The 14,705-nt window shown below is 38.7% G+C and overlaps 1 protein-coding gene and 2 pseudogenes across 1 annotated transcript in view; 2 read left to right on the top strand and 1 right to left on the bottom strand.

Moving 5' to 3' along the window:
• The window catches only part of HAUS6 (HAUS augmin like complex subunit 6), a 39,719-nt gene extending 33,409 nt beyond the window's left edge, over positions 1-6,310 (bottom strand). The window contains exons 1-2 of the mRNA XM_016205486.2: positions 5,943-6,310; positions 2,004-2,099 (exon numbers count right to left, since the gene is read on the bottom strand). Coding sequence (XP_016060972.2) covers positions 2,004-2,099; positions 5,943-6,070 — 224 coding nt within the window. The 5' untranslated portion in view covers positions 6,071-6,310. The remainder of the gene's footprint in view (positions 1-2,003; positions 2,100-5,942) is intronic.
• On the top strand, positions 2,613-3,572 carry LOC148091790 (gamma-glutamylcyclotransferase pseudogene; annotated as a pseudogene).
• Positions 6,311-13,489: 7,179 nt separating the features above from the next.
• LOC107531431 (large ribosomal subunit protein eL31 pseudogene) lies at positions 13,490-13,847 on the top strand (annotated as a pseudogene).
• Positions 13,848-14,705: the final 858 nt, after the last annotated feature.

Raw genomic sequence — 14,705 nt, 5'->3', positions numbered from 1 at the left:
ATTTAATATATATATTAAATGAAGGAATTAATCATTATTAAAATTACTAAAAGTCAGCTAAAGATGAGGACACTTTCAATGGATTCAATGGACTAACACATAAAGATGGTATAAGTTAGTATGTTAAGCCTGGAAAAAAGAGAAACATAAATGGTTACACACGAAGAGCACATGAAAAGAAATGGCATGAGAGCTTTTGACTCCTAAAGATAACCTATTCATAGTCAGTGGGTACTACCAGTTTGTGGATAAACAAAACAGAAAATTATTAAAAAAGAAAAGCCTTGCCTCAGCTTTAGTTCAAAATAACAGACTTTAAAATTTAGCTCCTGGCCCGGCCGGGCGTGGCTCAGCGGTTGAGCATCGACCTAGGATCCAGGAGATTGGGGTTCGATTCCCGGTCAGGGCACATGCCCGGGTTGCGGGCTAGGTAGCCGATCAATGACTCTCTCATCATTGATGTTTCTCTCTCTCTCTCCCTCTCCTTTCCTCTCTCTGAAATCAATAAAGATATGTTTAAAAAAAAAAAAATTTAGCTCCTGCTTTCCCCTAATAATAAATTTTACCTAAAATTTTACTCTGAAGTATTTTATGACCCCATTTTTTTAAGTTTCTACAGCATAGCATACATTCTTTATTAATAGAAAAAAATTTAGTATGCACAGAAAAAAAGACTGAAAGGCTGGAATGTCAACAGTTATATTCTCTGGCTGGTGGGTTTAGGAATGATTCCTATATCCTTCTTTACATTTTTTGTATTTTCTGAATTACTTAAAATGAGCTGTAGTTTGTTTATAATGAGAGGAGAAAATCAGAAAATCTATTTTTATTTGAGCAGAGGAAGCCCTATATCGTAATGAAAGAAATTTCCAAAAAATGTTTCAAATATACCTGTTCTCCTGATCATTCATAACCTTAATGGAAGGCAAAATATTAATAAAAAATTATTTCAGTTCATACAGCACTTTTTTCTTTCCATGCCACTTTCATATTTCTCAAGGTTTACAATGCAGAAATAAACTGCGTTGTAGTTGGGGGGAAAAGGGAAAAAAAGAAAAAAATTATCAAAAATAAAACAATGCCCTAAACAATGCCCTAAACTTGTTGCTTTTTTATATTGAGGGTGATGACACAATATAAATGTTAAAACAAATGTGAACACTTTTTCTGACAGAAGAAACCCAAATCACAAGCAAAATAACTTGGAACCAAGGCAAGTAGGTATTAATATTTTTATCTCCTTCTTAAACTATTTAATATTCAACACCACATAATAGGCTAAACTTAACAGAAATCATTTTTGCCTACAGCACTTGACACTCTAATATATATGTGATTAACAAAAATAATAAGGCCTGGCTGGGCGTGGCTCAGCAGTTGAGCATCAACCTAGGATCCAGGAGATCGAGGTACCATTCCCAGTCAGGGCACATGTCCCAGTTGTGGGCTCGGTCCCCAGTCAGAGGCATGAAGGAGGCAACTGATCAATGACTCTCTCATCATTGATATTTCTATCTCTCTCTCTCTCTTCCTCTCTCTGAAATCTATAAAGATATATTAAAAAATAATAATAATAATGATTTATAGACACCTCGAAAGTAAAAATAGACAAAACAACATAACCTACAAGAAAAGAAATAAGGCAGAGGGTAATTATCAAAAAGAAAAGTAAGGCAAAATTGAGTGTATAAATTGGTACTAGTTATTTGTTTTGCCTAATAATTAAGACTATGAAGAATGTTAGGAACTAATTTTTTTTTTTTTTTAAATCTAATTTACCTAGGAATATACAATGATTTTTAAGATGAGTACCAAATAAATATCACTCAGATTTATAAAGATTAAGCACTAAATTTGTAAGACTCAAACCTGATTTTTATGACATCAATTCAAAATAATACAGAAAGGCCAAAGTTGATATCCTGGCTTATATCAAGGCATAGTCCCTTTTCAAATCTGAGAATGATTAGTTACAAAAAGAAAATTAAATAACTTTTACTCACTTGAAAACTTCTTTGGTGAGAGACTGGTCCAGCGTTTGAAACAAGAAATAAGACACTATTTGAAAGGCATCACGGTTCGGCTTGTCGAACATGTTCCTAATGGTTTAAAAAGAAATAGAAGCAGGGGACAAAAAGAAAAACGGTTAATAAAACTAAGTATCATCAAAAGCTGTATAAAAGTTTGACACAAATTAGTATTTTTCACTCTTCAAGGGGCTAAGGCAAGTTCATTTTCCTCATTCATGTATATTTTTACAACCAATTAAGAAAAACATACAAGTTGTATTTCTGATTCTGAAAATACATATCAAATAGAAAAAAACTGGTAGAACTTGCTTTATTACAGTGAGACCATTCTACAACAAAAAAAAGAAAGAAAAGGAAAGGCTAATTAGGTGGAGAGAACACCATGCACAGCCTATGATACACTGAAGATGTTAACACCAACATTTACTGAATGACAATAAAATAGCTAATATTTATTGAGTTTATTATTTCCAAGTATTAATTTAGGCCTTTTACAGGCAGTAACTCATCTTTTACCACAATCATATGAGATTAAGTACTATATGCTAGCTGCTTTACCATGGGTTATTTTATTTAACACTAATGATAGTACAAAGTAGTTTGATTATCCCCATTATACAGATAAAGAAACTTAAACTTTAAAGAGACTAGATAATTGCCCAAAACCACATAACCAGGAATGGAAAACCAGTGATTTGAAATATGTCATCTGACCCCAGTCTAGGGTCTTTACTATTATATTTTATTCCTACAACCATCCTTATAACGGAATTCTAGCAAGCCTCTTATAGGTTTTTTTGTCCTGATTTCCCTAACTAATCAATACAAAACCTAAAAAACTACAATCTGGGGGAAAAACAAAAACTAAATTTTGTAAGAAATGTCACACAGGTATAAGGCATCCTTTAGGCCAGGGTCATCAGCCACTGCTCTATGCTCCATTCCCCTTCTCAACCCCTCCCAGGACCCCAGGGCTCTGCAGGTGTCTGGTAGGAAATGGTAAATTCAGGCTTTGAGGATTAGGGGCTAGGAGGAAGAGTCTTCTGAACTTAATCTAGGGCAGCAACCTACCAACAAAGATCCACCTCAGAAACCACCCTCTGCTGCATGGCCTACCTGCAAGATTTTAAGCTTGACTTTGGCTATTACCAAGGCAAAACAAGTCAAACTTGCATGGAGGTATAGCCACCATTTTTCAAAGACCTTCTGGTGAAGTGTGGTACGAAAAATGAACCAAAGCAATTTAAGGTCTCTGGATAAGCAAGAAAGGGATAAAAACAGAACATATATCCCAACAGAAGTTAATGTTTACACTCAAGAAGGAAAGAACCTGTGGAAGTTACCAGATAAAAAATTATGAGTCCTCCCCCACTACCCTAGTATAAAAAGATGATTTGTAAAAAAAGAAAAGTCATTTACATGGGTGCAACTCGAGCATCAAAGAAGTTAAAAGCAACAAAACCAAGTAACTATAAAGGAAAGGTCTCAGAAGAAACTGAAGACATTATAATAAAAAAGGGAACAAAACTCACTAGAACATAGTAAAATATATCTAAGGGGATTCTCTCTACATGCTATTATAAAAGTTTGAACATTTAGAATAAAAATCTGAGATACTTTCATGTTTAATACATTTTCAACAATGACCTGAAGGAATATCTCACTTGGGTAATTCCTTGTTTTCAGACTCTAAAAACAAACTGGATTAGGAGCTAGGCAATTGAAAAATGGGCTGTGAGTTACTGGAATGCATGACAAATAGATGCAAATATTCCTTCTATGAACACAGAAAGCTATCATCTTGAGATTTTCAAAGAGAGAGTTAATGTTAAAGTTCCCATGCTATAACTATGTAGTGACAGATGGTTACTAGACTTATTGTATTGACCACTTTGTAAGGTGTGTAAATGTTGAATCACTATGTTGTACATCTAAAACTAATATAATACTGTATGTCAACTATAATTATAAATAAATTTTTAAATCGACAAAAAAAATTTTTTTTAAGTTCCCACGTTTACCCATGTCAAACAACTTTGTCCTTGAAATGTTTCTGTTCCTCAACAAACACAAACCTTACCTCCTTATTATCTCACAAACTTGTTATTTTTTCACTGAGTATGGTTTCTTCTCTTTGACACTTAAGCTTTAATAAGTTATCTGTTGAAGATATTTGTTCACCCACTAGACTAAAACTCCACAAGGTAAAAGTTTATGTCTGTTCTGTTCATCACTGTATACCCAGGTCCAATACTGTGTTCAACTGTTTGTTGAATTAACCAATGAAAGAATTACCTTTTCTTTCCATTCCCACTGCTACCATAGTTTAGACCTACCTAACTCCAATGCAACCCTGTAATGCAACCAGAATGGTTTTTCCAAAATGCAAATCTTTTGGGCAAATACATAACAATGAAATTGCTGCATTATATGTTAAGTGTATATTTAGCTTTATAAGAACAGTAGTTACACAACTACATCCTCAAAGAAACTAGAAACGCACAAAACTGCACACCAAAAAGAATGATTTTTACCATATATGAGCATAAATAAATAAAAAATTACAATATTTTCAAAATAAATTTGATGCCACATTCGTGCTTAAAGCATTTCAAAGGGAACATCTGTTTCCAAATAATAACCCACCGAAATGACTCTAAAGACTGGGGGGGGGGGGCAATGATGGTGTCAGAAGAAAGAAAAACAGCTACTACTGGGCCAGACTTGACAAATTTACTAATTTTCAAAGGGGAACAGCAGATTACAATTGAACAAACCAGAGCTGAGAAAACTAAGATTGCTATAATACTAGAGAGAAGGGTGCAGTGGCAATGGGAACCATTCTCAGTGGTGGCCTGGAGAAGCTTTAAGCTTTGACAGTACAGGGAAATGAGGCTGTGTTGGGGGCATCAAATCACGTGAGATAAATGGAGGGTTTATTAATACATAATCATAACCTGATAAATGCTATCCACTATCGTCAATTTTTAGAACAGACTCCTAAACAAAACACTTCTACATGTAAATCGCAGTAACTTCTAAACAAATAGTTACCAAACAAAACTTAATTATACCTCTAAACCTTGACAGTAAAAGTTGTAATACAGCTGAAAAAAGTCAAGAGGGAGAAGGCAGAGGGAATTAGGGAAACGTAGGTGAGCTAATTATCTTATAAATAATAGCTACCTTCCTGGTGAAATTACAGTGGGGAATCAAGAGACATTTTTCAGATTGATCCATCAAGAAACAGCGGTTTAAATACACACTAAAACACTGTCACTAGACGAACTGAAATAACACAATTAAGATTTGAGAACAGGAGGTAGCCAATGCACCCCAAATTTCTCTTGGCCTATAGTGGTAAAATCAGATACTGTCTAAAGTTGGTACTTTAAGATACAAAAATACAAACAAAATACTCAGATTTATAATCATAACCATAACATTAGCGGCAAAATAGAGAAGGGGCTTCTGCTCTTCATCTGAATACCCTTCTCTGTTTTTTGCTAAGTGTGGCATGCCTCAGTTTGCTAATTCAAAAGTAAAAATTATAAACTAAAGAGCAACTAACTAGCTTGAAAGGCTCCCTGGAGCGCCAAAGGCGTTTGCATGTACGGTCCTCACGTCCCTCCACCACCAACTTGCACCCCGCCCTCGACTTCACAGACCGCGCAGCTTTACCACCAAAGCAGCATTCAACTGCCTCTCCGGTTTTGCCCCAAATGCAGACTCTACTCCCCTACAAAGCGCTCCAGGCACGGCTCCCTGACTGATCGTCTCTGCCAGCAGGGAGCAGAGCTTAGGAGCCGGCGCCGGGAACGCAGCACCGCTCCACGTCTTCATCCATCAGCCGGCCAGGTCCGCGCCGAGTCCCCGGCGACTCCCCCGCCCCGCCCGCCCCGGCCTCCTTACACTCCGAGGTGCGTGTGTGACGCCACCTTCCCGCAGGCAGCGGTGGCTGGGCCCGGCTCGAAGCCGAGAGTCTGCAGATACATCCAAAGATGCTCCTTCTTGAAAGAAGCGACCCGGGACGAGCTCATCTTCGAGGCAGGCGGTGTCACTGCAACGGAAGAAACAAAGGCCCAAACTACTCAGAGCGCCCTAGGGCCCCTTCCCCACAGGCAGCCAGCGGTCGCTGCCGCCCCTGCATTGCCACCGCCTGCTCCTCTTTAGTCCGGAGCCATTTCGCCTCGAACAGCTGTAAAGTCTCAGGGAGAAATGGAGCCTCTAAGCGCAACCCCGCACAGCTGCCGAAGCCGCCTCAAACCAAGACTCCCGCGCTTCCTGCGGAGCCGCGGGCGGGCCGCCGGGCTATAAATCCCGCCATGCAATGCGCTCTTCCCTCCGTCCCCGCCCGCCAGGCCCAGCGGGGAAACTACAAGACCCACAGTGCATTGCGTGGCCAGCGGACTTTCCTGCGCCTGCGTAATTGCAAGCGGTACCTTAAGCGGTTCTAAAGCTTCACGCTTTGCGATCTGAAGGCTTTGAGGTTCCTTTTGTTCCTAGAGACGTGTTACGTCAGATAAACATGCAGATGGAAGACTGTGGCTCCGTGTCGTGGAAGAAGCACTGGGTTCCATCCTCAGCTATTCTCACCGACTGTGTGACCCTGAACAAGTCACCTAACCCCTGAGTCTCAGGTCTATTATTAGTAATATCGCCTGTATTTCAAATGCTGAACGTTTCTTTCATCTTCTTGCTCTGCGATATCTGGCTCTCCCCTAAGCATACAGCTTACCCCTGCAGCCCTCTCAATTAATGACTTTTCTCTCCCACACCCCTATGCACCAGCTGCTTTGCAGTTCATGCTGTTACCCACAGCTCCTCCTTGTGGAGGTCATGTGTGAGATCTCCAGTTGCTAGACCTCATTCTGAGAAGATTTAGGACTTAATTCTGCCCCTCCAACATTACCCCTGGGATAATTTTTGGTGATTTTCAATATCAGTGTAGGCGACCTTTCCAATGCCTTGGCCTCTCAGTTCCTTGACCTTCTCAGCTTCCTGGCCCCTTTCTCTCTTTGCTAAATTTATATTGCAGAATCCAGAAGCCTATTAAATCCAGTTCTCAACCTATTCTACACCTGCAGCAGCTAAACCCAATTATGATGCCTGGTGTCAATCAAAATTTATGACAACTCAAGTGGGCCCTTAGGCCCTCTTCACCCTACTATTTATCCCAAATCTCCTTTTCACACGATTATATGGACCTTCTTCCCTCCTCTAAACCTCCAATACCTACTTTTCCATCCTCACTCTCAGTGATGTCCTTTGTTCTTAGTTAATAGATGCTTCCAAAAAATAACTTCCATCAACAACTTACCAATATGCCTAAATCTTTTTTGCATATAGTCTTCCTTCTCTCTTGTTAATCTGGGTGAATAAAGTCATGCCTATATAAGACCAGTCCTCTCACTTATTTGGTAATAAAAAAAGAATAGTACTCCTTTTCTCCTGCTCTAGGAGTTTGCTCCAGCATTTGTCTTCTACTTTGTTGTGCATCATCAGTTCTTCTCATTAGTATACAAACATGCTATAATATCTTCCGTCATTAAAAAAAAAAAAGTTATCTATACCCATCCATCTCAAGGCTAATGGTAACTTGCCAAGACCATTTATATAAATTAACATTCTTTGTTTGCAAACCGCAAAACTGGCTTTGGTGGAATTTTAGTAAATGAATATTGAGTAGCATGAAGAATGGAAAGGCCATAGAATAAGGCTCAGGGAACTGCAGGCCCATGTGCCACTGCACTCAAGATTTTTATCCCAGGCAGTCCAATTTGCTTCTTTTAAATGGCTTAATATATTACTGTAGGTGAATGTCCTTGTAGTACCACCCAGGACAAGAAATTGTGGATGAAAGGGGGCCTCTGTAATAAATTTAACCAAAAGGAGCCTCACAGGGTGATTTGATCATAAATTCCTAATGGGGTACTCACACCTCAGGCCTATAACTTCCCTAGTAAAATATTATCTTTGCCTTAAGCAAGCCCTGTCCGTTGTTTTTGTGCGTCTAGGTTAACACATCTTTAAAATGCCACTTTTTCAGACCCCCTCAGAAATGTAACTACCCAGGAAGGAACACATAATCTTGTTAACCATCCATTAATCCAATCATAGAGATTTCCCTGCCTTCATGTAATCTTTTTTACATTCCCTCCTTAATTCCAGGTATATAAAAGAAACTGCGAAACTGTCATTCTCCTAAGCATTTGAGATCGTGCTTTCCAGCAATGTCATCCGTTTGTCTCAAATAAACTCTTATAAAAAAATCTGTCCAGGTTTGGACATTTCTTATGTTGGCAAAATAAAACTCCAACCATTCCCCCTTTGCCAAAAAGTAACCACCATTGTCAGTTTTATAGTAATCACTTACTTCGGTTGTCTTGTAGTTTTACTTCCCAAGTGTGCTTCCCTACACCTGTAATTTAATCTTGCCCCTTTAATATTCGTTCTGGCTTTTTTGGGGGGAGGGGGTGTCGTTCCCAGGTTTGTCTGTGTGTTTTTAATAATATAATTTAATATGCAGGTTTGCCTCCATCCCCTCCCTTTTATTCTTAAAATTTATCTCTTGAAGACCTGGGGTTACTTGACCAGAATAATTTCTCATAGTCTAGGTTTTACTGATAGCATCCTCATGGTACAGTTCAACATGTTCCACTCTCTCTGTCTTCCAAATTTTTCAAATTGGCACCTGGATCCAGAGGATTGATGAGACTCAAGTATGATACCTTTGGCAAGACTAGGTGATGGTGCAATCCCCATCAAAATCCCAATGACATTTTTGAAAGAAATAGAACAAAAAAATCATCATATTTGTATGGAACCACAAAAGACCCCAAGTAGCCAATGCAATCCTGAGAAAAAAATAATGAAGCCAGGCATATCACAGTCCCTGACTTCACATTATAATACCAAGCGATGATAATTAAAACAGCATGGTATTGGGAGATAAAACAGACACATGTACTAATGGAACAGAAATGAGAGCCCAGAAATAAACCCACATGTATATGGGCAAATAATTTTTGACAAAGAAGCCAAAAGCATACAATGGAGAAAAGAAAGCTTCTTCAATAAATGGTGCTGGGGAAATTGGAAAGCCACATGCAAAAGAATTAAACTAAATTAAAGTTTGTCCCCATGTACAAAACTTAATTCAAAGTGGATCAAAGTCCTAAATATAAGATCTGAACCAATAAATTACCTAGAAGGCATAAGTTCTGAACTTATGGACCTTGGTCTTAGAGAAGATTTTATGAATTTGACCCCAAAGGCAAGAGAAGTAAAAGCAACAATAAATGAATGGGACTACATCCAACTAAAAAGCTTCTGCACAGCAAAAGAAACCACCAAGAAAACAAAAAGGCAACCAACTGAATGAGAGAAAATATTTGCAAAAATATTTGCAAACTATAGTTCTAACAAGGGGTTAATATCCAGAATATATAAAGAACTCACACAACTCAACACCAAACAAACAAACAATCCAATTAAAAAATGGGCAGAGGACCTGAACAGACACCTCTCCCAAGAAGACATACAAATGATCCACAGATGTATGAAAAGATGCTCAACTTCACTAGCTGTTAGGGGAATGCAAATCAACACTGCAATGAGGTACCACCTCACACCTGTTAGGGTGGCTGTTATCAACAAGACAAGCAATAACAAGTGTTGGAGAGGGTGTGGAGAAAAGGGACCCTCATTCACTGCTGCTGGGAATGTGAACTGGTACAGCCACTGTGGAAAACAGTATGGAGATTCCTCCAAAAATTAAGAATAGAGTTATCATATGACCTGGCAACCCCTCTTCTGGGTGTCTACCCCCAAAATTTGAAAACATTTATTCGCAAAGATACATGCACACCCCTGTGTTCATTGGAGCATTCGTCACAGTGGCAAAAACATGGGAACAAGCAAAGTGTCCTTTGATAGACGACTGGATAAAGAAGATGTGGTACATATGTGCAATGGATACTACTCAGCCATAAGAAAAGATGAAACACTGCCATTTTCAACAACATGGACAGACCTTGAGAATATCATACCAAGTGGAATAGGTCAGAAAAAGTTAAGAATCATATGATTTCACTCATAGGTGGGATATAAAATGCAAAGTTACAAATAAACAAGAAAAACAAACAAAAACTCATAGACACAGACAACAGGATGGTGGTTACCAGAGGGAAGGGTGTGAAGGGGGTAGTAAAGAGTAAAGGGGGTCAAATATATGCTCACAGAAGATTATTTGACTTTGGGTGGTGGGCACACAATGCAATATACAGAGCATGTGTTATAAAAGTGTACACTTGAACCTATATCATCTTACTAGCCAATGTCATCCCAACAAATCTAATTTAAAACAAAATTTTAAGACTAGGTGATGGTTGGTGTATGCTCTTCATCTGGCAGAATGTAATATCTTTGTTTATGCCATTGATAGACATTAATGCTAAAGACCTAGATCCATTAATTCCCTGGGAATTGCAAAATGCTGCAATTCTAATTTATCATTTGTTATGGATTTCATGCTTGTGCCCATGCCCTCCCTTTTTTTGTTAATCCTCACCCAAGGAGATATATATTTAATATATCTTTTTATTGATTTTAGAGAGGGAAAGGAAGAGGAAGAGAGATAGAAACATCAATGACGAGAGAGTCATTGATCAGCTGCCTCCTGCATGTGCCCTGACTGGGAATCGAACCTCAATCTCCTGGATCCTAGGTCAATGCTCAACCGCTGAGCCACGCCTGGCCAGGCCCAAGAATATTTTTTTCCATTGATTTTTAAGAGAGTGGAAGGGAGGGAGGGTGGGGGAGAGAGACAGACAGAGAGAGAAACATCAGCACCTCCCACATGTGCCCCAACCAGGGCCAGGGATCAAACCTGCAACCCCTTGCTATGAGAGCTGAGGCTATATCCACTCAGCCACACTGGCACCATGCTGGCACCCCGATCTCAAACTTCCAGCCTCCAGAACTGTGAGAAATACATGTTTGTTGTTTAAACCACTCAGTTTAAGGTAATTTGTTATAGTACTAAGGTATCACTTATTTTTCATTTGTTAGTGGAAATACTTTTATGAGAGAGGCTTTCCCTCATTTACTATTTGTTTACCTAGTGGTAAAAATATAAGGAAAGTGCCCTGGCCGGTGTGGCTCAATTGGTTGAGCGTCATTCCCATGAACCCAAAGGTCACCCATTGGATTCCAGATCAGGGCACATACCCAGGTTGCAGGTTTGATCCCCAGTTGGGGTGCATGTAGGAAGCAACCAGTCACTATTTCTCCCTCACATCAATGTTCCTCTCTCTCCCTCTCACTTCCTCTATCTCTAAAAAAAATTTTAAAGTATATATGTGTATATATATATATATATACATATATATACACACACACACATATATATATACACACACATATATATATATAGCTAAATTCTTTCCCTTTATTTACCAGTTTTCAAGATAAAGAATTGGTTTGCTATCATCCCCTGAAGGTAACCAATTAGATTGTTCACATATATGATGATATATTTGAATATTGTATGGGGTTTAATCTGTTGAAATTATTATCCTTATTGAAGTTCGAAACTGCCCATCTTTGGTCAGTGGGAACCTTTTCAAATTGGCTTCATTGCTATCTGCAATAACAAGAACTTCAAGGCTCATTTTGTACATTTCTTCAGACCTGGAATCAGTCATATCTCAAAAAAGCCCTGATTTCTTTTAGTGGGAAAAGGTCTTTCAAAACTATAATCTGGACACTAGGGATGCTTATTGCTACTTGGTTGGCCATTGTTTCTACAGTTTACTTTTCTAATACTTAAGTAATGCTGCTCTGTGTCAGACATTGCTCTAAGTTTTGTATTTTACAAATGTTAATTCATTGATTCTTCATGACAAACCTACTGTTACCCCCATTTTACAGTTGAGAAAATTAAGGTGCACAGAAATTAAGTAACTTGTTTAAGGTCACACTGCTATTAAGTGGCAGAACCAAGATTAGAACCCAGGGTCTAAGTCTTTACCCATCATGATATGCTTCCTCCCATTTGATCTGTTTCCAGTCACATGCCCGGCCCTAGGCTAGGGGAAAGCAAAGAAACCTTGACCAGCGTACCCACGGAGACAACCTCCTCCCACACGAGGACACAAAAGTCCTGTTACCAGAAGAAGCAGAAATGAATCCTGGGAGGCAAAACAAAACAAAACATACACACACAAATGTTAATTCTATCAGTACAAACACACGCACAACAATTCAAGATTATACAGACCAATTTTTATTATAGGCATTTCAATGATTAAACTTCGAAGGATTATATTAAATGATTTATGATACAGAACTAGGATCCCTTACAAAAGTTTAGATCAAAGTTTCATTACAATTAGGACCAAGTAATCAAAAAACAGACTAACCCCCAATAGATTAATCCTCAAAGCCACAAGAATAAACACAATAGCAATATGAAGTTTAATGTGACACAAATTTTGTATTTAGCCAAATAAGTATTTTCTTGTTAGTTTTTCAACATTTCGCCCCCAGAAGACTCAGGGTTATTAGCATGTGAATGACCATCCTCTTCTTCCAAAGCTATAATATCTGGAATTTCATCAGTCTCAGATGTCAAGTCTATGGCAGTGAAATCAAATACCTGTAAAAGAAGAATCTCGGATAAACAAACACTAATGAAGTAAACTTTCAGGCTCAGGTGAGCTCACGGAGACATTACTTACTGCATGGAGGTGACCCTTACTCTGTCCATAGTTGTGCTTTCTAGCAAGGTGCTTATAGACCCAGAGCCTAAGTCTTATAAAAGGAATAAGACTTATTCCTCAAATTCACTCATATTATGAAAGCACTAAAGAAACTTCTCTTTAAGAGGAAATTGACTAGTGGTGGACTTATTAAATGAAAATTTAAGAGAGAGAGACATTGATTTGTTGTTCCACTTATTTATGCATTCACTGTTTGCTTCTTGTATGCGCCCTCACTGGAGACCGAACCAGAAACCTTGGCGTATTGGGACAACACTCTAATCAACTGAGCTACCTGGCCAGGGCTATCATTATTCTCTTAAAAATAATAATGCTCCACTTTTTTATAAGCCTAACTTCCAATAATGTAAACCCTTTGGGAAATGTCTAGGAATTGAGGAAGCAAAAGATCTTTTAATAGATGAAATAGCCATCAAAGTCCTAGCTCTTCATTGGAAAGGCTTTTGGGGGTAATAAGTTCTATTACTTTACATACCATTTTGATAACCTAAGTAATGTTTCTTAGGTAAAAGCAGATTAGAAGCAGAAAATTAGTAAGGTATAATAGATTACTAAAGGCTGGAATCTTGATAGCAGAGGAAAAAATTATCTGATTACTTAACAGAAGCAAAACAACTAAGTAAAAATCCTTCAAAAAACAGAGGGGAGCTTTTTTCCCAACTTGAGCTGGGCATAATGGCTCCCGCAGAGAAGGGTGACAAGAAGGGCTGCTCTGCCATCAATGAGGTAGTGACCAGAGAACGCACCATCAACACTCACAAGCGCACCTATAAAGTGGGTTTCAAGAAGCGACCACTCAAAGAGATCATGGAAATTTGCCATGAAGATGGGACTCTGGATGTACGCATTGACACCAGGCTCAACAAAGCCGTCTGGGCCAGCGGAATAAGGAATGTCCCGTACCCCATCCAGGTGGGGTTGTCCAGAACCCTAACCAGGACAAGAGTCACCAAACAAGCTATACGTGTTGTTCACCTACATACCTGTCACCACTTTCAAAAATCTACAGACAGCTAATGTGCATAAGAACTAACTGCTGGTTGTTGAATAAAGCTATAAAACTGCAAAAAAAAAAAGGGGGGTAAGGGCAAATGAGGAGTTAATTGTTTAATGGGTATAAAGTTTATTGCTTGGAGTAAGGATGAAGTTCTGGAAATGGATATTGGTGATGGTAGTACAACATCATGAGTGTACTTAATGCCACTGAATTTACACTTAAGAACAGCTAAAGTGGTAAATTTGATGCTAGCATATTTTACCACAATTTCTAAGATAGCTGAGGGGGAAAAACTGGCAAAAAGAGTCTTGCTTTGGTCAATGGGACCCCTTACCTGACTGCCTGTGGCCTTTATTGCACTTTTCCCTAAGAACCAGGTGCTCAGAGGATTGTCTGGTTTGAGGCACAAACTTCCACCATTTGTTCCTGAGGCTTTCAGTTTGGAGAGATCAAGCTGCATTCTAGCTGCTCATGAATGTTCACTTTGCAAAGTGAGCCTGACACCCACAAAAGCCAGCAATATTTATACAAATGGATTCAGAGCATCAGCCAGACAAGTCGACAATTGTAATTTTAGACTTTTTAGGTTAAAAGCATATCTTGCTTAGCTCTCTCTCCTGAACTATTTCTAGTAAATGTATATTATAACATTCAATATCACTTTGTTTTTAAATAAATGTAAAATAGAACAGGAAGCTACAACACAAGAAGATATGGGCAGAGGGATTTCCTGGGCCCCAAATAAGAAAACAAGCTGCTATTTTCTTCTAGCAAAGGCCTAGAGTTCTAGACAAAAAAAATACACACACTTTGACATCGGTAAGACATTGCGCTAAATTCCCACCCTGCCACATATCTCTTTTCTAGCTCTTTCCTCACCTCTCAAGTGAGAAA

This window comes from Miniopterus natalensis, chromosome 12, assembly GCF_054644295.1.
Source record: "Miniopterus natalensis isolate mMinNat1 chromosome 12, mMinNat1.hap1, whole genome shotgun sequence".
Classification (NCBI taxonomy): Eukaryota; Metazoa; Chordata; class Mammalia; order Chiroptera; family Miniopteridae; genus Miniopterus; species Miniopterus natalensis.
This window is presented reverse-complemented; position numbering and strand designations above follow the sequence as displayed.